Here is a 24,898-nt window from a genome sequence, read left to right on the forward strand (position 1 = left end):
AAACAGTTTGAAATATCCAATAAATGTCGTTCCACTTCATGATTGTGTCCCACTTGTTGTTGATTCTTCACAAAAAAATACAGTTTTATATCTTTATGTTTGAAGCCTGAAATGTGTCAAAAGGTCGCAAAGTTCAAGGAGGCCGAATACTTTCACAAGGCACTGTATGTTTGTGTAGTAGTAAATATTTCTGGGTTTTTTCTTTGTATTTTTAATTTTTTTTTTCCTGTAAAGCTCATTACGTTGCATTCATGTTTGCAATGTGCTATGTAAATGAAGTTTGATTGAGGGCAAAATGTGTAGTAGGAATACCGCTGGTAGTCATTGTGCAGCTCGTGAGCTGCATGTTACTCTCAGGAACTAATTGGCAGCTTGCGAAAATATATATTTTTTTAGTTGGGGTCCTCACCCAGGGGATCATAACATTTGTGCGTCCTTGATGTTAAAAAAACCCCTGTTTGAAAACCCCTGTACTATCCAGCCCCAAGTATCCTCAAGTTATCGTCTACTATTCACGTAAAAACCTCCATATAGATCTGTTTTACTGCAGTAACATTCACTAGGCCCAGTCTTCCAGACTAACTGTATACATTTCTATGAATGCTGTGTTTCAGTGTCTGTTCTGCTCCCTTTCCCACTAGGTGGCACCCAGCTGGAGGTGAAGCTGGTGTTGCTATGGAAACACAACATGCAAATATAGTACCTAGCAGTGGCCCCTGGACCCTGCCAAATGGACCACCTGGGTATAGGTCATCATGGAGGGAAGCTACGACATCCTCCATGATATCAGCTGTACTCTGAGGAAACCCATCTCCTCCCCATACCGCACCTCTGTCATATGACGATTTTGGAACACACTGCAGAGGTCAATAGAATAGATACTCTATTGGTAATTTTGTGAATGTGAGAAAATTAGATTTGTCTTCTGCTTATCTCAACCCTCCTCAACTACACACGTTGAGAGGTACAGGGTCAGCCACGGAGTAGTACCTCAGGATAGAGGGTTGTTTAAAGTGCCTTGCTTCAAACAATTTTGTGAGCATATACTGTGTATTTCTCTTGTTAACACCCATGTTATTCTGCCCTCTGTAGTATAAACCAGACGGATCAGATGCTGGTCTACTTGCAGTCCTTTAACTCTCTCCCAGAGAATTACACCATACCTGAGAGCACCAAGAACGGAGTTCCTCTCTTCTACATCCCCCCCTGGATCCACCATGCCACTACTCTGTCTGGCTTTCATACAATGCATTTTCACCATTAGGGACTGAGCCTAGTTTGTTTATTTAGCCTTTATTTGACCAGTTTGGAGGTACTCTGTCTGGCTTTCATACAATGCATTTTCACCATTAGGGACCGAGCCTAGTTTGTTTATTTAGCCTTTATTTGACCAGTTTGGAGGTACTCTGTCTGGCTTTCATACAATGCATTTTCACCATTAGGGACCGAGCCTAGTTTGTTTATTTAGCCTTTATTTGACCAGTTTGGAGGTACTCTGTCTGGCTTTCATACAATGCATTTTCACCATTAGGGACTGATCCTAGTTTGTTTATTTAGCCTTTATTTGACCAGTTTGGAGGTACTCTGTCTGGCTTTCATACAATGCATTTTCACCATTAGGGACCGAGCCTAGTTTGTTTATTTAGCCTTTATTTGACCAGTTTGGAGGTACTCAGTCTGGCTTTCTGGCGTCACGCTGAAATGAATCCCCCCTCTCTAGTTGTAGCTGTAAATTATTCTCTCTCTACCCCCCTCGACCTGTCCCATCCGTGCTGCCCTGTGTACGTCTATAACGGTTCCCTGGACTCTCTGAAGGGCCAGCTAGTCCATCCCCACTTCAACAGGCAGCCAAGGGACATCTTCAGGTATCCAGTAACACACACACTTGGGCTACTGATGGGAAGCACATCTGTGTTCAATAGTATTTGTTTTCTTTCAAGTACTTTATCTGCATTTGATTGAGCTTGCCTGACACCATGGAACTAATGGAATATTCTCAGCAGTGGAAATATAGCCATCTGGGACACTGGGCAGGCTCAATCAAAATCTCCAAGTATTATGAGGAACAAATAGAATTCCAACCCAGGTCCGGGGAGGGGAATGCCATCAATCATATGTGACTGACTATTGAAACTCTCTATCAAAAGTCGTACCATGTCATACCTGATTATACCCTTCATAAGTTTACCCTTCACTCAACATTGGTTGCCAGCAAGGTCATTGTGGTTACCTGAGCCACATGCTAATGTTGTTTTCCTTTACTATGGTGATAAATAGACCTCAAGACGCTGATTCCTAGGAGATGCATCAGCAGATGAAGTTCAGGTAGAACAACACTGCTAGCTTACTGCTGCTTCCATCATCCTGCCTGTCTCCTCTGGTGAGATCCATCTCAATTCATCTGTCCTCAATTTCTTGCATCTTTGCTTTGAGGGGATGGGGGATGGGACCGATACGGTTGAGATGGAGGTGAGGGGAAAGGATGGAAGGAGCCATGAAAAATTAACTGAGCTGTGGTGTCTGGATCGGTGCCTGTGGGAGGAGCTTAGGCCTAATCACATGCTCCCATCTCCTCTGTTTTCAGACCAGGGAGAGGCTCCTGGGGTTGAGTAAATCACTATCTCACTCCAGGCTTGTGTTGCTATGGGGCTGTTGGTATCTACCTCCAGAGAAGACTGTCGCCTCTAGACATTTTGACTTGATATTCAATAACATACTTGAAGGCTTGACTACACAAAGCATGACCCTTATATTTGCTGGAGCTCCTAGCTTCTTTCAGGAGGCCGTCTCTCTGTCTACTGTCATGTATAATGGGTAGAACTGCCAAAAGTCAACATGTCTGCTGTGTGAACTGACAATATCTTACTTATTGTAGGTTCCCAGGTTCTTGCAGTTAGGGTCATTTTGTCTTGACATTTGCAGAACCTACTAGCATTGTGCTATGAAAAGGGCTGGTAGGGGAGCTGGTAGAGGATACTGAAAGATGCAGGTGGGTGAGGGCTGGTAGGGGATGCTGAGAGAAGCAGGTGGGTGAGGGCTGGTAGTGGATGCTGAAAGATGCAGGTGGGTGAGGGCTGGTAGGGGATGCTGAGAGAAGCAGGTGGGTGAGAGCTGGTAGGGGATGCTGAAAGATGCAGGTGGGTGAGGGCTGGTAGGGGATGCTGAGAGAAGCAGGTGGGTGAGGGCTGGTAGTGGATGCTGAGAGAAGCAGGTGGGTGAGGGCTGGTAAGGGATGCTGAGAGAAGCAGGTTGGTGAGGGCTGGTAAGGGATGCTGAGAGAAGCAGGTGGGTGAGAGCTGGTAGGGGATGCTGAAAGATGCAGGTGGGTGAGGGCTGGTAGGGGATGCTGAAAGATGCAGGTGGGTGAGAGCTGGTAGGGGATGCTGAGAGATGCAGGTGGGTGAGGGCTGGTAGGGGATAAGGCAGGATGATTAAAGCTGCCACACGTTAGATGCGCATGAAAGTGGATATTATTGGACTGGGGTATCCAAGAGACTAGTTGCTGTTGCTTAAAATATGTAAGTGAATTTATAAACACAACTGACTGTATAAACAGGCACCAGCTGGTTATTTAGAACTATAGGGCTGAAGAATGTGGTAGTGTCGTATTCTAAAATGTTGGTATCATTACGTTTTTATACAGTGACATTACAGTGGTCCTGGTATACCGTGCAACACTAGTATGTTATTTCCTATCAGTTGCTCTCAGTCTTTGCAGTAGTTGTGTATCCACTCTCCAGGACAGTGAAGAAAACACTTGGTGCCAACACTTTGGTGCAACACTAAATAACTGCGACTGGGAATAACACAGTGCTCTTCCTCCTTTATTTTTTGTTCTCCTCATGAGGACTCTGATGGGGAAGAGAAGAGACAACCTAGTGAAGAGGTTGTGTCAGAGGCTGAGCCTGCTACAGAGGACGGTGAGGATCCTTGTATTTTATATGATCTATCTGACAATACATAAAATAGTCTATACTCATCCTCTGGACCATAGAGAACATGTAGTTAAGGATACGTCATAAATCCTGTGTACTATCTCACCATTATGTGGGCAGCAGGTAGCCTAGCGGTTGGGCCAGTAACCGAAAGGTCGTTGGTTTGACTCTCAGAGCTGACTAGCTGAAAAATGTGCCCTTGAGCAAGGCACTAATTGCGCCTGCCTGTAAATTGCTCTGGATAAGAGCAGCTGCTAAATTACATGTTTTCTACACTTATTTTGATGTAAAAACGTAAATCCACCTGTGTACCTCAGAGAACATGTCGGGCTGTTGCATTGTGACCGAGAGCGACACAGACCTGGAGGTGGAGTACCAGGAGAGGGCCGGAGGCCGGAGATCTTTAGGGGCAGCCAGAGAGGGGGAAGCAGGGGGAGAGGGGGAGGATATGAGTCCCTGTCTGACTCCAACACAGTCAACCAGGACAATGTCTCCTTCAGAATCCTAAAGGGAGACAGCCTGTTGGAGTCAGAGGGGCCACAGCCTGAGATGCCCCCGCTGTTCATCCACCTCACCTGCTCTGTTAACATGAAGAGCTGCCACGGATCCATGACCATAACCACGCTACCCACCTGCCTGGGTGAGTACACACTGCCTCTGCTCTGTACCTGGCACCCCTCACAGAATAGACTCAAGTCAATAGACAGCATGTGAATCAGACCTGGGTTGAAAGAGCTGCACTTTGAGTTTGTCTGGCACATTGGAACCAGTGGACTATTGCTTCAAGTGCTAACCCTTTCTGGCACTACAGGCAGGCTCACTCCTACACTCAACGTATTTCAAAGACAACAAATACTATTTGAACTTAGGTCCAGTGTGACGTTTTTTTTAATTATATTAAATGCCCTACTGTTTATGTTAAGACGTGTACCGTGTTATTGCAGGTGAGGTGATCATGTGTCTGGAGAATGCCCCACAGGCTGTGAATCTGAATAATCTGTCTGTCACACTGGACATCTTTGTTCTCACCTTACCCCTGGAGATAGAGGACATGCAATCAGACTTGAGACACAACAGGTTAGATCCTACTTTTTAAAAAAATGTGGTTGAAAATGGCAGATTTGGTCAATGATAAGCGCATAAATTGGAACACAGTGTCTGCACAGTAACATACTATGAATGATGTCAGAGCATGAATGGTTTTGGATTGCGTAAACACAACAGTAGCTGTTTGATTTGAAGGGGATGCAGGGCTGTCTTCCAAAGAAAACAACTACAAGTATGCTTGCTTTAGTTCCTCAACGGCACAGCTAGGAGAGCTGAAAAAAACAACTTATAGTTTGACTGTTCTTTGAGTCATAAAAGTGTATTGAAATGACTTAGGAACTGTGTACACTTTGGAGAGGTGTGTGGAGCCACCAGTTAGTCCTCTCACTCAAACCCTTGTCATTTTTTTGTCTTATGTTGCACCTACTCCACATATTTTCAGATTTCGTTATCAACAAATGCAGCAAAAAGTACAGTAAATGTAAAATGCACATAATCAACAGTGTAAAAAGTCTTGTCAGGTGAACTGTTGTCCTTAATTTTGGTCTAATAATTTTCACATCAACCCCCAACAGTTCCCTCTCAATTGCTACCATGCTTATGCATGTGCATGTCATATTTATTTTGTGAGAAATATTTACATTTAGGGGTAAGGTGCTCTTTGGTTCCCCAGGTTTGTGAATAAAATTTAAAAGAATTTGGAGCTTAAACTTGTAGGATATCACTTATCCAAACACACACAGGCACTCTTACCGGACACATTATCATTGCATTAATAAGGTGCAATGTGGATGAGCATAGCCCTGTGCTGTATACGTTCACAAACTGCATTTCTTTCACAAGAAGGTGATCATGTTAACTAACAGCCTGCACTCTCTCTAGGTACACGTCAGAGTGTGTCTCTGAACCACTCTCCAGGTCAGCCCTCTTCCTACCGCTCTGATGAGGATGTGATGGTTAACCTGGACAGAGTAGTAGAGGTAGACGGGTGAGTCATTGGGAAGGATGAGAAGCGGAGAAGTCTTGTCCTATGTCTGTTTGTGCTGTACAGCCGTTGTCAGTTGGCTTTACAGCACAAACAGTTCTGGGACCAGGCTAAAGGAGTAGGTGTTAATGGGTGATTGATCTTGATTTTACTGGACTGCTGTTACCTGCATCTGATGGTCAATGGTGCTTTCAAAACAACTGGGAACTCTGGAAAAAAAACTAGGTCAAATCATGACGTCAGTGATCTTCAGGTCTGAAAGTCAGAGGTGTGAGTTGGATGACCGTTCAAAACGATTTTTCCCAGTCGGATCTCGTTTTTCCGACTTCCCAGTTTTCTTAAACACACTGAAGTGCGACTGACCAGAGAAAGGGGAAACCCTCTTTCACCTGATGGCAAAACTCGAGTCGCTCTGCATCTGCCTCATACTCAAATTCATGTTGTTCCTATGATCAGAGAATTTTTTTTTTTTGTCGTCGATATTAAAATGGACACGACGAGCTACTTATAATAAAGTGTTGACAGTGCTGAATAAAAAATGTAATATAGCTCTTAGCTGTATTCTTCGACAGTCTCACTGTGGTCTTGGTATAATTAATTCTTATGTAAGTTAGTATCAAACTTTGCTGTGACTTCAATTCTTAAAAATGGGAACACTTAACCTCTGCCCATGGCTTCTGAATCAAGTGCACCTACCGACAACAGCGCAACGAATTAAAGAAAAAGGAGTGCAAGCCTTTATCACAGACTTTATCATTGGCTTTTCTACAGAATTGTTAGGTGTTCCACTAGGAATGACTTGAAGATGGACCAGTCAATTGCCGTCGACTGGTTGGTGACCACTGATCTAAAGGGTAGATAAAAGCATGTTGAGGGTTTGGCTGATGATGACATTTGTCAGCCTGCATGATTTCTGTGACTTTGCAGTAGTTCATTATTTCTTTATTTCAACAGGGTTGGAGGAGACGCTTTGTCCAAACTCCAAATTCCCCACAAACTAGCCGTGTTAGCCGCCATGGAGGAGGTACTGTAAGTTCAGTCTCTGTAATCTCGATCTTGGAACTCGATCTTGATATGATTTGAGCTAGTCGAACCACTAAATAGCCGGAATTCCTCTGTCACTGAGCTACATATTTTAGGCCCATTTACTCAGATCTCCCTGTTGCCTCTCGCTGTAGAGCCGTTGGCTCCTGGAGGATGAGATTGTGTCAGCTCTGCGTCACTCCCGGGTCATCAGCCTGTCCGCGCTACAGAAGGTGGCGGGTCACGTAGTTCGCTCAGGCGGGCGGCCACTGTGAGGTCGTTCCTCTGCAGTTTGTCTTCGGCCCTGAGCAGTCCCTGGAATAGTTCAAAGAGATGGGCTGGGATGATGACCAGGAGGGGTGACAACTGTTCTTCTTTCATATGAGAGATGAGTTTCTGTCCTTTTTTCTGGGGGGGGGGGGGGGGGGGGGGTCAATATGTTTTTCCCATCGTTAGGAACCTTGCATGTTTGTTGCACACCCAAGTTCTACTCTGTCAATTGCTTTTAAATTAGGAAAATTGGTATTGGAATTTCAGTTTTCTTCCTGGATTAAGATGGAACTGACCCTAACCCTTCAATCTTACCCTCAACAGGAGTTCCGTAGGATGTCATTCTCAGGTTACTTGCTGAAAGGAGAGCAGGACAATTTCCACTACATTTCTCGGAGTAGACTCCACCCACAGAGGATCCAGGCTTAACACTGAGGGGGCGGGACAGGCCACCCAACCCAAAAATCACTGTACTGATGTGGACGACAGTGCCAGGGCTCCGTCCAATCATGGTGCACCAGGAAGCAGACCTGACCACGAAACAGAGGTGGAGAGGGTGAAGCTAGACAGTGAGGTTTGTCAAACTTTTTGGGGGGGGTTTCAACCTGACCAACTAGTTTATTTCCATACATCCTCTTTCATGATCCTTTGAGTCGAATTAAGGTTTCCTATCTTTTTCATGTTTTTTTCTGAATAAATGCAATTTGTATGAAGTAATGAATGTATGGATGAATGTGTATGAATTTGAACTGAATTAATTATTCTAAATGTTACATTATTTCCTTCCAGGTGCAGGGAGAAGAGAAGAAGCCTGCTGTTGGGGATGTTAGTGATTCTGGTAGTGATTCTGGTAGTGACCTTGCCCAGGACCCCTGCAACCCTCCAGCCAAATCTACCCGGGATGACTCAAAGGAGGGCCCCAGACCTCTGTTGAGCTCAGCCGGTGCAACCTCCACAGCCGTGGGGGATGGACCTCGGGAGAGTTCTGTTGGTGTCTCCACCGGCCAACCCCGACTGAGCTCTGTGGGCAGAGCAGGAGAGGTGATAGGACCTCAGCTGAGCTCTGTAGGCTCCTCCTTCACGGCCATGGGGGATCAAGGCCAACCCAGCACCCCTCACCTCAAGCCCAGCACCGACCGCTCCTCAGAAAACACCAAGACCCCATCCGCAGTCAGCCTGGCCGAGTCGGTGCAGTCCACCACCCACAGTGAGTGTCCCTGTCCCCCAGAGCCCAGACCCAGACAAAGTTTTTAAACAAAGTGCAAAAGGAAGCTCGCTGTTTTTGCAACGCTGTGAAATGACAGAACCCATTCACATGGTAACTTCCTACAGTCCTGCATGTTTGCCCATACTGTTTTTTTAATGGAACCATGCTGTGACCTGCCATATCTCCCAGCAGAGGAGAGATTACTAGTTCAGCTCTTTGTCTGTGTGTGTCTATACAGTGCATTCCCCTTTTCCACATTGTGTTACATTACAGCCTTATTTTAAAATGGCTTAAAAAAATCCCCTCATCAATCTACACAGAATACCACATAATGACAAAGCGAAAACATTAATACCGTATTTACATAAGTATTCAGACCCTTTGCTATGATACTGGAAATTAAGCTCAGGTGCATCCTGTTTCCATTGATCATCCTTGATGTTTCTACAACTTGATTGGAGTCCACCTGGGGTAAATTCAATTGATTGGACATGAAGGCTCACACCTGTCTATATAAGGTCCCATAGTTGACAGCACATGTCAGATCAAAAACCATGAGGTCGAAGGAGTTGTCCGTAGACCTCCAAGAGAGGATTGTGTTGAGGTGGCACATGAAAGCCTGCTTGGAGTTTGCCAAAAGGGACCTACAAACTCTCAGACCGTGAGAAACCAGATTCTCTGGTCTGATGAAACCAAGTTGAACTCTTTGGCTTGAATCCCAAGTGTCATGTCTGGAGGAAACCTAGCACCATCCCTATGGTGAAGCATGGTGGTGGCAGCATCATGCTGTGGGGATGTTATTCAGCAGCAGGGACTGGGAGACTAGTCAGGATCAAGGAAAATATGAATAGAGCAAAGTACAGAGAGATCCTTGATGAAACCTGCTCCAGAACACTCAGTACCTCAGTCTGGGGCGAAGGTTCACCTTCCAACAGGACAACGACCCTAAGCACACAACCAAGACAACACAGGAGTTGCTTCGGGACAAGTCTTTGAATGTCTTTGAGTGGCCCAGCCAGAGCCCGGACTTGAACCAGATCGAACATCTCTGGGGAGACCTGAAAATACCTGTGCAGCAACGCTCCCCGTCTTCCCTGACCAGAGCTTGAGAGGATCTGTCTCAGCCTCCAGTATTTATGCCGCAGTAGTTTATGTGTCGGGGGGCTAGGGTCAGTTTGTTATTTCTGGAGTACTTCTCCTGTCCTATCCGGTGTCCTGTGTGAATTTAAGTATGCTCTCTCTAATTCTCTCTTTCTCTCTTTATTTCTCTCTCTCGGAGGACCTGAGCCCTAGGACCATGACTCAGGACTACCTGACATGATGACTCCTTGCTGTCCCCAGTCCACCTGGCCGTGCTGCTGCTCCAGTTTCAACTGTTCTGCCTGTGATTATTATTATTTGACCCTGCTGTTCATTTATGAACATTTGAACATCTTGGCCATGTTCTGTTATAATCTCCACCAGACACAGCCAGAAGAGGACTGGCCACCCCACATCTCTAGGTTTCTTCCTAGGTTTTGGCCTTTCTAGGGAGTTTTTCCTATCCACCGTGCTTCTACACCTGCATTGCTTGCTGTTTGGGGTTTTAGGCTGGGTTTCTGTACAGCACTTTGAGATATCAGCTGATGTACGAAGGGCTATATAAATACATTTGATTTGATTTGATTTTGATCTGCAGAGAAGAATGGGATAAACTCTCCAAATACAGGTGTTGCCAGCTTGTAGCATCATACCCAAGAAGACTTGAGGCTGTAATCGCTGCCAACGGTGCTTCAACAAAGTACTGAGTAAAGAGTCTGAACACTTAAGTAAATGTGATATTTCCATTTATTTTTTTAATAAATTAGCAAACATTTCTAAAAAAAATGTTTTTGCTTTGTCTTGTATTGTGTGTAGATTGACGAGAATAAATAAATTAAAAAGTCATGGGGTTCTGAATACTTTACAAAGGCACTGTATGCGTGTGTCTGTGTGGATTGTCTCTTGCGAGGCTGGCTCTGTGACAGATAGTGACACACCGATGAGGAGAGTGTGTGAGTGAATCTTCGGCAGTACTAGCAGCACAAGTCTCTTAAGTCTGTTGACTGAACTGGCAGCTTTACCACCCTTAAGGCTGTTTTCTCCCTCTCCCTCTCCATTCCCAAATCAACAGGCAGCAGCACTCCGCTCAGAGCTGACAGACAGAATATTACATGAGATGACCCCCCCCACAAACACACTCTTCTCTCTAGAGTACATGTTCCAACATTGAGGTGGGGAGACTCCTAGGGCCTGCCAGTGTAGAGGCGGAGGGAGGAGGAGAAATCCCAGTGGGTCCTAGTCATGTCTCTGACAGTCTAAGATAGTGGGCTTCTGTAGATTAATCTCTGCTACCTCAGGTGAATGTGGTGTAAAACTTGTCTCCTCCTCAGGTAGTGGCAAGCTGAGGCCCAGCAGAGTACAGAGTGTGGACTCCAGTCAAGGCAGCCTGCACTCTGACATACTGGGTAAGAGATGGACATTATAGTGATCATATAGTGAGTATGATCGTGTTGCTCATAACGAGGATAATGATGATCATGGTGTTTATCACAATGATGATAACGACGGTGTTGACGATCATGATGATGATGATGCTGCTATTGAAAGCTAATAAAACATTTTCAGCCGTATATTGAGTGTGAGAGCCCCACCATTGAAGAACAGGAGTCCCAGTCCCCCCTGGTGCCTGACTTCTGGCTCATCGTTAAGATCCACCAGGACAAAGCAGAGGTGTACTCCCACTCCAGGTGAGAGAGGGCAGGGGCTTCGGGAGGATGCAGCTCATATCTGCTGCTCACCTTCATCCATTTAGAATGTTTAGTGTGCCTTCTTACATGACACAATTATTACATAATGATTCCATTATTTATTTATACAGGTTATTCTCATCGGGATAAACATCTCAAAAGAGACCTGTAAGATATACATTTGTCATGGAACATTGTTTGCAGGAGTTTCAACGAAGGGAAGGAGGACGGAGTAGGGGAGGAGGAGGAGGTGCCAGAGTACTTACAGTTGCATCAGATGGTGGTGAGGAAGATTGGGGAGATCTTCCGTATAGTCAATCAGGTAGGTTACATTCCTTTGTGTGATTGTGATCCTCTGTTCGTTTGGCCTTTAATAGACATTTTCAATTGTTCGAAATAGGTAGATTACACTCTCTCCCATTAAGACATTTCTGCTAATACAGTTGAATTCGGAAGTTTACATACACTTAGGTTGGAGTCATTAAAACTTGTTTTTCAACCACTCCACAAATGTCTTGTTAACAAACTATAGTTTTGGCAAGTCGGTTAGGACATCTACTTTGTGCACAACACAAGTAATTTTTCCAACAATTGTTTACAGGCAGATTATTTCACTTAGAATTCACTGTGTCACAATTCCAGTGGGTCAGAAGTTTACTAAGTTGACTGTGCATTTTAAACAGCTTGGAAAATTCCAGAAAATGATGTCATGGCTTTAGAAGCTTCCGATAGGCTAATTGACATAATTTGAGTCAATTGGAGGTGTACCGGTGGATGTATTTCAAGGCCTACCTTCAAACTAAGTGCTTCTTTGCTTGACATCATGGGAAAATCTAAATAAATCAGCCAAGACCTCAGAAAAACAATTGTATACCTCCACAAGTCTGGTTCTTCCTTGGGAGCAATTTCCAAATGCCTGAAGGTACCACGTTCATCTGTACAAACAATAGTACGCAAGTATAAACACCATGGGACCACGTAGCCGTCATTCCGCTCAGGACGGAGACACGTTCTGTCTCCTAGAGATGAACGTACTTTGGTGCAAAAAGTGCAAATCAATCCTAGAACAACAGCAAAGGACCTTGTGAAGATGCTGGAGGAAACAGGTACAAAAGTATATATATCCACAGTAAAACGAGTCCTATATCAACATAACCTGAAAGGCCGCTCAGCAAGGAAGAAGCCACTGCTCCAAATCCACCATAAAAAAGCCAGACTACGGTTTTCATCTGCACATGGGGACAAAGATGGTACTTTTTGGAGAAATGGCCTCTGGTCTAATGAAACAAAAATCGAACTGTTTGGCCATAATGACCATTGTTATGTTTAGAGGAAAAGGGGGAGGCTTGCAAGCTAAAGAACACCATCCTAACTGTGAAGCACGGGAGTGGCAGCATCATGTTGTGGGGGTGCTTTGCTGCAGGAGGGACTGGTGCACTTCACAAAATAGATGTCATCATGAGGCAGGACAATTATGTGAAGATATTGAAGCAACATCTCAAGACATCAGTCAGGACGTTAAAGCTTGGTCGCAAATGGGTCTTCCAAATGGACAATGACCCCAGGCATACTTCCAAAGTTGTTGCAAAATGGCTTAAGGACAACAAAGTCAAGGTATTGGAGTTGCCATCACAAAGCCTTATCACAAAGCCTTAAAGAAAATTTGTGGGCAGAAATGAAAAAGCGTGTGCGAGCAAGGAGGCCTACAAACCTGACTCAGTTACACCAGCTCTGTCAGGAGGAATGGGCCAAAATTCACCCAACTTATTAAGGGAAGCTTGCGGAAGGCTACCCAAAACGTTTGACCCAGGTTTTAACAATTTAAAGGCAATGCTACCAAATACTTATTGACTGTATATAACCTTCTGACCCACTGGGAATGTGATGAAAGAAATAAAAGCTGAAAGAAAGGCAATGCTACCAAATACTTATTGACTGTATATAAACTTCTGACCCACTGGGAATGTGATGAAAGAAATAAAAGCTGAAAGAAATCATTCTCCCTGCTATTATTCTGACATTTCACATTCTTAAAATAAAGTGGTGATCCTAACTGACCTTTTTACTACGATTTATTGTCAGGAATTGTGAAACTGAGTTGAAATGTATTTGGCTAAAGTGTATGTAAACTTCAGACTTCAACTGTATATAGTGTTCACCCATTCTGGTGATTGGTTGAAAATGCGTTTGGTGATGAGATTTTACTTCCTTATGTTATCATATACATTTTACCAAGACAAATATGATTCTTCATGTTCTGAAATGTTCAGTGGGGTCTTTCTCTAACATATCATTATCGGATTTCATAACCTAATGCATCCGATAATAAGCCCCGAACTCAGTTGACATAGCGGTGCAGGTTTCTCGTAAAACCTTTTGAGGATTTTACGTCTTGTGGTCGTCTTCTTCAAAGTTATTCTGTGGTTCGCAAAAAGCTCAATTAGCGTGACACAAGCTGAATTAAATAACACTGATTTGAAAATAAAAAGCTGGGTATATGCTCAGTGCTCCGTTGACATTTCACAGAGATACGTTTGTTTTGTGAGAAATCTTTCAACTTAATATGAAAAGTGTTTAAAAAAATATGAAAATACTAAATTTCATATCTCAAATCGATATCCATCTTACCTCCTATATTGTTTTATTTCCTGTAGATTCGAGAAGAAGGATGACGAGTTTAATGGGAAAGTGAGCCTGTCAGCTAGCCATGTAGCCTTAATTCTTGCAGAGAATCCACCAAGCTGATGCGATGCAATTTTTCAGATTTTCTCCTCTGGCCTCCATTGATTTAGTCACCCTGATTCTGGCCAGCCTACAAGGATAAAAACACCCCTCTCTCTGTCTAGTTGGTGCTGTTCAACCTCTAAGGCTACGTTCAAATATCCACGGTAGCATACCACTTATAACAAAGCAATTACATTCTAAGTAGTATGCTAGTGTGAATATTGGAACAGGAACAAACTCCCTCTGTCTGGTCTCTCATCTCTCCTCTGTCTGGTCTCTCATCTCTCCTCTGTCTGGTCTCTCATCTCTCCTCTGTCTGGTCTCTCATCTCTACTATGTCTGGTCTCTCATCTCTACTCTGTCTGGTCTCTCATCTCTCCTCTGTCTGGTCTCTCATCTCTCCTCTGTCTGGTCTCTCATCTCTCCTCTGTCTGTTCTCTCATCTCTCCTCTGTCTGTTCTCTCATCTCTACTCTGTCTGGTCTCTCATCTCTCCTCTGTCTGGTCTCTCATCTCTCCTCTGTCTGGTCTCTCATCTCTCCTCTGTCTGGTCTCTCATCTCTACTATGTCTGGTCTGTCATCTCTCCTCTGTCTGGTCTCTCATCTCTCCTCTGTCTGGTCTCTCATCTCTCCTCTGTCTGGTCTCTCGTCTCTCCTCTGTCTGGTCTCTCTTCTTCTTTACTCTGTTTCTCCACAGCGTCTGCTACTCCAGGACCTCAATGACAGCCACGTGTGTAACTCTCTTCTGGTGGCAGAGAGTGAAGAGGATATCTGGAAGAACGAGTCCCTGTACAGACAGAGACTGGCCAACTCTGATGGTTAGTCAGTCAACACTCACGATCACTATCATCTGCACACACTTATACACATGCTACAGACAGACACTTGCCATATATTTTCAAATAACTGTATTTTTCTGTCTCGCAAATTGCTTTTAACTAACAATTTGTTTCGAAAAAGAATCTGTGCAGCCCTCTGCTGAATTCTTTTATCCTCGCGCCAAAATGTTTGCCCATCCTTGCTTTAGTAGGGCTCTCCAATACATTTTTGCAAACACCATAAACTTAATGTACATCATATGTACGCCCTTGATGGCACTGAGTTTGTCATTGTACAGTACACAAGTTAATAATGCATTGCACTTTCTTGGCCCTGTGAGCTCCCAACTGTCCCAGTGATGATGGAGCACAATCAATACAGGGCCAAGTAGAAGGAAACACACACTCTCTCTCTCTCTAATAATGTATGCAAGGTTACAGGGAAGAGCATCAGTGACAGGCCAGTGAAGTATGCTTGGAGAGGGAACCAGTGGGAACGCTCATGAGATTAACTTTATATTTTATGGAAGCAGTTAAGACAGAATTACCACCTGTAATTTCCTAATATTGCTGTTTGTTTTGCTCCAGTGTGTGTACATGAATTGGATCCTGGAGAGGGGATAGGCATCAGAGAGGGCTTGTTGTTTGTGACTGCAGTGCAATAACAAAATGTTACTGGGGCTGGGAAAAGGCTCCCATAGCAAATTGTGTTGTTTCTTTTCCTGGCTGGCGTCACACTGAAATGCATCTCCCCTCTCTCCTCTCTGCAGTTGTGGTTGTAAATGATTTTCTCTTTTCTGTCTTTCTCTCTCTCACTCACCCACCCCCTCTCTCTCCCATCTTCTTCACCCTCTTCACCCACCAACAGATTACAATGTTGAGGAGAACTACCAGCCGCGGGACTACCTTGCTGCCACCATGCAGTTCATCCCAGGTCACTTTGCCTGTGAGGTGGTGTGGAGCACCGTCATCCACATCCACCCTCGCCTCAAAGTGGGACCCAACGTAGGTGTGTTCAGGGGTGAGTCAGTGCCACTGGCAAAATACAGAACAAAAATGTGTTTGAGCATGCAGAGAAATAAAGACAACTGACAGAGTAGGAATTCATGTCTTCATGACCATTAACAATAACATCTTGATCCTGAATTGTACTATGCCAATATTAACAAACGTATGACAATTATGTGCAAATGATGACGATGAATAGGAAAATGAATGAACTTCCTTTACTGAAAGGAGCAGTGCAGTCAAAACATGATTTTTCTGTGTTTTATTTATATTTCCACACTATGAAAGTTGGAATAATACTCTGAAATTGTAAAAATGATGATAATGCCCTGCTGTTTGAAAAGGCCTCCTGAAATGTCAGTTTGTTTGCATGGGTGGGGGTTTTCAACAGCCTGGTGACATCACCAGGCAATATACATGAATAGACCAATAACAAAGAGAGTTTGCCCTCCTCTCTTCAAATAACAGATAGTTTTCTGGTTACACATCCCTCCCATTAGGCCCCTAACTCAGGCCACTCCCAGACAGTCTTAGAAACATTTTTGCTTGAGAAATTGCTTTTGCTAAGATATTTTTATTTATTTTTGACAATTGTTTTAATTGAGAAAAATCTTAATTGTTACCCAGAGATTATTTGATATTAAAATAAAAATAATAATAATAAATAATATGATGAATTCAATACTATCAGTGTCAGTATAATTGAGATGGTTTGCTCAGTATCTTTATTTGTGTTGAAAGACTCTCTTCTCTCCATATCCTAGCTATCCAGGCTCTGCGGTCAGTGCTCAACGCCTTGTGTGTGGTCAACAGGAAGAGCATGTTTGTCTATCAGGAGCGCACTACCAAATCAGTCTTCTACCTCAGGTTAGCCCTGGTGCCCCCCTTATTCTTACGCCACTGACTCCCCTCATTGTAGAACAGTCCCACCTCTTCATAGGCACTTCTCTCTGCTGCATCCAACCCTACACCCAGAGACTTGTTGAAGGAATTGAGTTGAGCATGCCAGTTCTTGATTATGCATTTTAAAGTTCCCTTACCCCCAACATATTCCCATGATCTCTGTTCTTCCCAGACTTTGTGAGACATCTCAAACAGGGAAGTACTGTGACCTGGATGGCAGCCTACAGCCCATGTCTCGCCCGGAGCCAGGAGCCCCTCTTCTCTGAGGAGTTCACGGTATAGTAGCACACTTACAAAGAGGGCTTCTCTATTGCTCAACAAGCAACTGTGGCCCTGAAGAACCATTAGGGCTGTATACTCTGAGGATCCCATAGTACAGTAGCAAGCTCATAGTTGATGTCTCTATTGAAGTGCAGGCAACTGTGGCACTGAGAAACCATTAGGGATCTGAAGTGGTGTCACCACTACATTATTTATTTGCTGTTCCCAGAACAGTGGTAACGTGCCCTTGGGTTAGAGATGATTTTGGGTTGTAATGTCAAATATCTGCAGTGGTCTGACGTGTGTGTGTGTGTCTGCATGTGTGTCTTTCTGTGCGTGTGTGTATGTTTAACTCCATCCATCTGCAGGGCTCCCGGTCATCTCTGGAAGGTGTCCGTCCAGTGGGACAGGTGGACAAACACATCCTGTTGCTGGTGCATGGAGTGGGAAGTGCTGGTAAGACAGGGATTTGGAGAGCAAGGGGAAGAGAGGGGCTCATGGGGATCGGGGAGCATTGGGACAGAATTCTGCAGTGTATGGATTGTGAGCAGAGGTAGCATAATGAGAGATGGGCTGAGCCTGCAGTTAAAAACCTCTGTGCACCTCTGTGTCACCTCTCAGTGCATTCCCACTCTGAGATAAATGTGCCCACACTACTGTCCTCATGGCTAACTTAAGAGTAACAGATGAAATCGCTGATTCATTGTGGGTGTCAAATAGTGTGAACATTCTGTACTCTGTGCTGCAGTACCTCTAACACCCTTCTAGATGGCACTGTTGATCTTGCTCCATTTAACTCTGCCCAGGCTTCATCTATGATGTCAGCTGTTTCTCTCCGAAAGTCTTTCTGAGCTTCAACAACAAGTGACTTATTAAAATATTCCCAAGTTTTTTTTTCTTCTCCCCGACAACTGTTCATACAGCTCAACTTCCTTTGTTTACAGAGGGTTTAAGTTTTCTTTAAGTGTGTGTATGTGTTTCAATACAATGTTTGTTTTCAATTCAATGTTTGTTTCTAAGGCTCAAACACCTCACTGAGCATTGATTTGCATAAATATATCAGAGAGAGAGAGAGACACCACTAGGGTTGCACATTTTGGGGAATATTCAGAGGTGTAAACTTTCCGTGGGACTATATGGGAATTAAAGGAAATATATGCAAATTAATATTAATACCATTTAAATGTAGATGTTTTTTGCATTGGATATATATTACCATATCATATGGAGACAGAGACATAAACATTTTACCTTGTCATAATTAGACATAATTACAAATGATTAAATCCTTCCAATAAAATAAAAACCCAACTGATTTACAAATGTAACTTTAATTAAATGAGTTGACTCTTCACATGGGATGATTTTACTGAACAACAAAAGAAAGGGAATATTGAATGGTCCCCAATGATACATCGCATCTCTCAAAAACGTTTTCAACATACATCTGTAAAATGTTAGTCTAGAAACTAAAGCTTTGGTTGTCTTCCTCTCAGGTTTCCATGTCTTCTCCCTGGACCTCCTCAATGTCCACCTCTTGGACATCAGACTCTGAGGCCTCATCTTCACTGTCACTTTCCAACCTTGTTGAGGATGGCTTGTTGTCAGGCTCAAAAAGCCTCAAATTTGCCAGGATGGCCACCAATTTTCCAACCCTTGTATTGGTCAGCCTGTTGCATGCTTTGGTGTGTGTGTTCCCAAACAAGGACCAGTTGCGCTCTGAAGCGGCTGATGTTGGTTTGATTTGGAGGATGATGGAGGCAACAGGGGAAATAGCCTCAGATCCACAAAGTCCCTTCCACCAGGTGGCTGATAAGATATGTTGGCACGACTGCCATATTGCATCTCCATCACAAAGCTCTTGCTTGGAAGTGTACTTCGCCAGACTGCCAAGAACCTTACCCTCATCCAGGCCAAGGTGGCGAGGCATGGTAGTGATGACACCATAGGGCTTGTTGATCTCTGCACCAGACAGGATGCTCTTGCCAGCTTGCCAGCATTACTTGGGGTTCTACATGGGCCCTGCGGCGTGTATGGGCTTCAAGCAGAAGTCTTCACGCTTTTTGATGTATTTCAGAACTGCAGTTTTCTCTGCTTGGAGCAACAGTAAAAACAGTGAAGTGGGCAGGGCAGTGCGGATTTCTTCTCTGACATCTGCAAGCAGAATCTGAACATCAAACAGGATGGCATTGTCTCCCTCAATCTGTGCAATGGCTACTGCTATAGGTTTCAGGAGTTTCAGGCTGCTTACCATTCTCTCCCAAAATACATCATCCAGACTGTGATATGGCCATTTCTTGGATAGACTCCTTCCCCTCCAGGAGACTGTCAAACATGATGACAACACTACCCCAACGGGTGTTGCTGGGCAGCTTCAATGTGGTACTCTTATTCTTCTCACTTTGCTAGGTGAGGTAGATTGCTGCTATAACTTGATAACTCTTCACATACCTAACCATTTCCGTGGCTCTCTTGTAGAGTGTATCCATTGTTTTCAGTGACATGATGTCCTTGAGGAGCAGATTCAATGCATGAGCAGCACAGCCAATGGGTGTGATGTGAGGGTAGGACTCCTCCTCTTTAGACCAAGCAGCCTTCATGTTCGCAGCATTGTCTGTCACCAGTACAAATACCTTCTGTGGTCCAAGGTCATTGATGACTGACTTCAGCTCATCTGCAATGTAGAGACCGGTGTGTCTGTTGTCCCTTGTGTCTGTGCTCTTGTAGAATACTGGTTAAAGGGAAGGTGATGTAGTTATTTATTCCTTGCCCATGAACATTCAACCACCCATCAGAGAGGATTGCAATACAGTCTGCTTTCTCTATGATTTGCTTGACCTTCACTTGAACTCTACATCCAGCAAATGAGAAGATAAAGCATTTCTGGTTGGAGGGATGTATGCTGGGCGAAGAACATTCAGATGTCTCTTCCAAAACACATTGTCTGTGAGCATCAGAGGTGAACCAGTTGCATACACAGCTCGAGCAAGACATTCATCAGCATTTATCTGACTACGTTCCTCCATTGAGTCAAAAACACTTCTGATTCCAGGAGGACCATGAGCTGTTGCTATCGATAAGGTGTCTAATTTATCATTTTCACCTCGAATAGAAGTAGAGGGACTTTTTTCAGAGGTTGCTTGTTGTGAGCACTGAGGGAACTTTATGCACTTGTCCAGATGATTCTTCATCTTTGTTGCATTCTTCACATATGATTTGGCACAGTATTTGCAAATGTACACAGCTTTTCCATCTACATTAGCTGCAGTGAAATGTCTCCACACATCAGATAGTGCCCGTGGCATTTTCCTGTAAAGATTAGAAGAAAAAATGAGTTAAAAAAACAACAAATACAATTCCATGTACAGATAAATAGTTAAGCAGTTAGATTTAACAACTCCTTAGTAAGATACATGTTTTAAAATGAAATATGTATGGAAACAGGTGAATTAACAATCAGTTAGCAGGCTCAAGCAAGCTAAAACCCACATGGTAGCAAAAACTAATTAGCAGAATTTGTTAACAAGTTAGAAATGATTTAAACACACTTTGCTGTAGGCTACTACTTACTAGTTTACAAAAAATCATGTATGCCATATAAATTATATTCAGCCAACCCATTATTGTAATCAAAACTTACCAGAAAGCATGTAGTCCTTGGCTCAGGCAGTGTAGTAGTGTGGGCTCAGTAGCATCTCATTAGTGTGCAAGATCTTGAGAATCATCTGGACATGTGAATGCACTGTGCATGCAGAGGGTTGCAATTCCATTGAATTGGGGATAGTTTAAGTAAAATACCTAGAAATGCCTTATGTGTATCCCACAAAAAAAGGTTCACTGTTATAAGCTAACTTTTTTGATGAATTTTGCAAAGTTTCCAAAATTCCCATCGGACATTTAACTTCCCATGGGACATTACCAACCCTTTGCAACCCTAGACACCACTGAGGTATCCTCTGTCAACACTACGGGAAGTCAAAAATACTTCCGAATCTCTCGCTCTGTCTCGCTCGCTTGCTCGCTCTCGCTCTCTCTCTCTGTCTCGCTCGCTTGCTCGCTCTCGCTCTCTCTCTCTGTCTCGCTCGCTTGCTCGCTCTCGCTCTCTCTCTCTGTCTCGCTCGCTTGCTCGCTCTCGCTCTCTCTCTCTGTCTCGCTCGCTTGCTCGCTCTCGCTCTCTCTCTCTGTCTCACTCTCGCTCTCTCTCTCTGTCTCGCTCGCTTGCTCGCTCTCGCTCTCTCTCTCTGTCTCGCTCGCTTGCTCGCTCTCGCTCTCTCTCTCTGTCTCGCTCGCTTGCTCGCTCTCGCTCTCTCTCTCTGTCTCGCTCGCTTGCTCGCTCTCGCTCTCTCTCTCTGTCTCGCTCGCTTGCTCGCTCTCGCTCTCTCTCTCTGTCTCGCTCGCTTGCTCGCTCTCGCTCTCTCTCTCTGTCTCGCTCGCTTGCTCGCTCTCTCTGTCTCGCTCGCTTGCTCGCTCTCGCTCTCTCTCTCTGTCTCGCTCGCTCTCTCTGTCTAGCTCTTTCTCTATCGATAGCTCGCTCTGTCTCGCTCTCTCTCTCTTGCTCTCTCTGTCTCGCTCGCTATCTCTGTTTCGCTCTCTCTCTATCGATAGCTCGCTCTGTCTCGCTCTCTCTCTCTTGCTCTCTCTGTCTCGCTCGCTATCTCTGTTTCGCTCTCTCTCTATCGATAGCTCGCTCTGTCTCGCTCTCTCTCTCTTGCTCTCTCTGTCTCGCTCGCTATCTCTGTTTCGCTCTCTGTCTCGCTCGCTCTCTCTGTCTCGCTTGCTCGCTCTCGCTCGCTCTCTCTGTCTCGCTCGCTATCTCTGTCTCGCTCTCTCTGTCTCGCTCGCTCTGTCTCGCTCGCTCTTGCTCGCGCTCTCGCTCGCTCTCTCTGTCTCGCCTGCTCGCTCTCGCTCGCTCTCTCTGTCTCGCTCGCTATATCTGTCTCGCTCTCTTTCTATCGATAGCTCGCTCTGTCTCGCTCTCTCTCTCTCGCTCTCTCTGTCTCGCTCGCTATCTCTGTTTCGCTCTCTCTGTCTCGCTCGCTCTCTCTGTCTCGCTCGCTCTCGCTCTCTCTGTCTCTCTCGCTCTCTCTGTCTCGCTTGCTCGCTCGCTCTCGCTCTCTCTCTCTGTCTCGCTCGCTTGCTCGCTCTCGCTCGCTTGCTCGCTCTCTCTCTCTGTCTCGCTCGCTTGCTCGCTCTCGCTCTCTCTCTCTGTCTCGCTCGCTTGCTCGCTCTCGCTCTCTCTCTCTGTCTCGCTCGCTTGCTCGCTCTCGCTCTCTCTCTCTGTCTCGCTCGCTTGCTCGCTCTCTCTGTCTCGCTCGCTTGCTCGCTCTCGCTCTCTCTCTCTGTCTCGCTCGCTTGCTCGCTCTCGCTCTCTCTCTCTGTCTCGCTCGCTTGCTCGCTGTCGCTCTCTCTCTCTGTCTCGCTCTCGCTCTCTCTCTCTGTCTCGCTCGCTTGCTCGCTCTCGCTCTCTCTCTCTGTCTCGCTCGCTTGCTCGCTCTCGCTCTCTCTCTCTGTCTCGCTCGCTTGCTCGCTCTCGCTCTCTCTCTCTGTCTCGCTCGCTTGCTCGCTCTCGCTCTCTCTCTCTGTCTCGCTCGCTTGCTCGCTCTCGCTCTCTCTCTCTGTCTCGCTCGCTTGCTCGCTCTCTCTGTCTCGCTCGCTTGCTCGCTCTCGCTCTCTCTCTCTGTCTCGCTCGCTCTCTCTGTCTAGCTCTTTCTCTATCGATAGCTCGCTCTGTCTCGCTCTCTCTCTCTTGCTCTCTCTGTCTCGCTCGCTATCTCTGTTTCGCTCTCTCTCTATCGATAGCTCGCTCTGTCTCGCTCTCTCTCTCTTGCTCTCTCTGTCTCGCTCGCTATCTCTGTTTCGCTCTCTCTCTATCGATAGCTCGCTCTGTCTCGCTCTCTCTCTCTTGCTCTCTCTGTCTCGCTCGCTATCTCTGTTTCGCTCTCTGTCTCGCTCGCTCTCTCTGTCTCGCTTGCTCGCTCTCGCTCGCTCTCTCTGTCTCGCTCGCTATCTCTGTCTCGCTCTCTCTCTCTCGCTCTTTCTGTCTCGCTCGCTATCTCTGTTTCGCTCTCTCTGTCTCGCTCGCTCTCTCTGTCTCGCTCGCTCTCGCTCGCTCTGTCTCTCTCGCTCTCTCTGTCTCGCTTGCTCGCTCGCTCTCGCTCTCTCTCTCTGTCTCGCTCGCTTGCTCGCTCTCGCTCGCTTGCTCGCTCTCTCTCTCTGTCTCGCTCGCTTGCTCGCTCTCGCTCTCTCTCTCTGTCTCGCTCGCTTGCTCGCTCTCGCTCTCTCTCTCTGTCTCGCTCGCTTGCTCGCTCTCGCTTGCTCGCTCTCTCTGTCTCGCTCGCTTGCTCGCTCTCGCTCTCTCTCTCTGTCTCGCTCGCTTGCTCGCTCTCGCTCTCTCTCTCTGTCTCGCTCGCTTGCTCGCTCTCGCTCTCTCTCTCTGTCTCGCTCTCGCTCTCTCTCTCTGTCTCGCTCGCTTGCTCGCTCTCGCTCTCTCTCTGTCTCGCTCGCTTGCTCGCTCTCGCTCTCTCTCTCTGTCTCGCTCGCTTGCTCGCTCTCGCTCTCTCTCTCTGTCTCGCTCGCTTGCTCGCTCTCGCTCTCTCTCTCTGTCTCGCTCGCTTGCTCGCTCTCGCTCTCTCTCTCTGTCTCGCTCGCTTGCTCGCTCTCGCTCTCTCTCTCTGTCTCGCTCGCTTGCTCGCTCTCGCTCTCTCTCTCTGTCTCGCTCGCTTGCTCGCTCTCGCTCTCTCTCTCTGTCTCGCTCGCTCTCTCTGTCTAGCTCTTTCTCTATCGATAGCTCGCTCTGTCTCGCTCTCTCTCTCTCTTGCTCTCTCTGACTCGCTCGCTATCTCTGTTTCGCTCTCTCTCTATCGATAGCTCGCTCTGTCTCGCTCTCTCTCTCTTGCTCTCTCTGTCTCGCTCGCTATCTCTGTTTCGCTCTCTCTCTATCGATAGCTCGCTCTGTCTCGCTCTCTCTCTCTTGCTCTCTCTGTCTCGCTCGCTATCTCTGTTTCGCTCTCTGTCTCGCTCGCTCTCTCTGTCTCGCTTGCTCGCTCTCGCTCGCTCTCTCTGTCTCGCTCGCTATCTCTGTTTCGCTCTCTGTCTCGCTCGCTCTCTCTGTCTCGCTTGCTCGCTCTCGCTCGCTCTCTCTGTCTCGCTCGCTATCTCTGTCTCGCTCTCTCTGTCTCGCTCGCTCTGTCTCGCTCGCTCTCGCTCGCGCTCTCGCTCGCTCTCTCTGTCTCGCCTGCTCGCTCTCGCTCGCTCTCTCTGTCTCGCTCGCTATATCTGTCTCGCTCTCTTTCTATCGATAGCTCGCTCTGTCTCGCTCTCTCTCTCTCGCTCTCTCTGTCTCGCTCGCTATCTCTGTTTCGCTCTCTCTGTCTCGCTCGCTCTCTCTGTCTCGCTCGCTCTCGCTCTCTCTGTCTCTCTCGCTCTCTCTGTCTCGCTTGCTCGCTCTCGCTCTCTCTCTCTGTCTCGCTCGCTTGCTCGCTCTCGCTCTCTGTCTCGCTCGCTTGCTCGCTCTCGCTCTCTCTCTCTGTCTCGCTCGCTTGCTCGCTCTCGCTCTCTCTCTCTGTCTCGCTCGCTTGCTCGCTCTCGCTCTCTCTCTCTGTCTCGCTCTCTCTCTCTGTCTCGCTCGCTTGCTCTCGCTCTCTCTCTCTGTCTCGCTCGCTTGCTCGCTCTCGCTCTCTCTCTCTGTCTCGCTCGCTTGCTCGCTCTCGCTTGCTCGCTCTCGCTCTCTCTCTCTGTCTCGCTCGCTTGCTCGCTCTCGCTCTCTCTCTCTGTCTCGCTCGCTTGCTCGCTCTCTCTGTCTCGCTCGCTTGCTCGCTCTCGCTCTCTCTCTCTGTCTCGCTCGCTCTCTCTGTCTAGCTCTTTCTCTATCGATAGCTCGCTCTGTCTCGCTCTCTCTCTCTTGCTCTCTCTGTCTCGCTCGCTATCTCTGTTTCGCTCTCTCTCTATCG

At 46.1% G+C, this 24,898-nt stretch overlaps 2 protein-coding genes across 3 annotated transcripts; both read left to right on the forward strand.

Annotated features, from left to right (window-relative positions):
• Positions 1–207: 207 nt before the first annotated feature.
• On the forward strand, positions 208–7,383 carry LOC118936475 (KICSTOR complex protein SZT2-like). The gene is made up of 8 exons (XM_036978452.1): positions 208–865; positions 1,093–1,865; positions 2,278–2,325; positions 3,848–3,920; positions 4,253–4,575; positions 4,880–5,012; positions 6,922–6,991; positions 7,146–7,383. Exons 5-8 carry the CDS (start codon positions 4,485–4,487, stop codon positions 7,263–7,265), a joined length of 414 nt encoding a protein of 137 aa, XP_036834347.1. The 5' UTR covers positions 208–865; positions 1,093–1,865; positions 2,278–2,325; positions 3,848–3,920; positions 4,253–4,484; the 3' UTR covers positions 7,266–7,383.
• A 55-nt stretch (positions 7,384–7,438) lies between these two features.
• On the forward strand, positions 7,439–18,173 carry LOC110524622 (KICSTOR complex protein SZT2). Of its 2 annotated transcripts, XM_036978453.1 has the most exons (10): positions 7,439–7,834; positions 8,050–8,467; positions 10,879–10,953; positions 11,114–11,235; positions 11,440–11,557; positions 14,657–14,777; positions 15,646–15,798; positions 16,550–16,652; positions 16,861–16,964; positions 17,318–18,173. In XM_036978453.1, exons 5-9 carry the CDS (start codon positions 11,513–11,515, stop codon positions 16,952–16,954), a joined length of 516 nt encoding a protein of 171 aa, XP_036834348.1. In that variant the 5' UTR covers positions 7,439–7,834; positions 8,050–8,467; positions 10,879–10,953; positions 11,114–11,235; positions 11,440–11,512; the 3' UTR covers positions 16,955–16,964; positions 17,318–18,173. The 2 variants fall into 2 exon arrangements, with proteins under 2 accessions (XP_036834348.1, XP_021460136.2); XM_021604461.2 differs by having other exon boundaries at positions 10,879–11,235.
• The last annotated feature ends 6,725 nt before the right edge of the window (positions 18,174–24,898 follow it).

Source organism: Oncorhynchus mykiss, chromosome 5 (assembly GCF_013265735.2).
Source record: "Oncorhynchus mykiss isolate Arlee chromosome 5, USDA_OmykA_1.1, whole genome shotgun sequence".
Lineage (NCBI taxonomy): Eukaryota > Metazoa > Chordata > Actinopteri > Salmoniformes > Salmonidae > Oncorhynchus > Oncorhynchus mykiss.

Excerpts from the sequence above, each read along its gene's own strand:
- LOC110524622 (XM_021604461.2), top strand. The coding sequence starts at position 11,513 with ATGGTGGTGAGGAAGATTGGGGAGATCTTCCGTATAGTCAATCAG. Across the intron at positions 14,778-15,645 it reads GAGACTGGCCAACTCTGATG|ATTACAATGTTGAGGAGAAC; the intron begins GTTAGTCAGTCA and ends ACCCACCAACAG. Across the intron at positions 16,653-16,860 it reads AAATCAGTCTTCTACCTCAG|ACTTTGTGAGACATCTCAAA; the intron begins GTTAGCCCTGGT and ends TGTTCTTCCCAG.
- LOC118936475 (XM_036978452.1), top strand. The coding sequence starts at position 4,485 with ATGCCCCCGCTGTTCATCCACCTCACCTGCTCTGTTAACATGAAGAGC. Across the intron at positions 5,013-6,921 it reads TCAGACTTGAGACACAACAG|GGTTGGAGGAGACGCTTTGT; the intron begins GTTAGATCCTAC and ends TTATTTCAACAG. Across the intron at positions 6,992-7,145 it reads TGTTAGCCGCCATGGAGGAG|AGCCGTTGGCTCCTGGAGGA; the intron begins GTACTGTAAGTT and ends CTCTCGCTGTAG.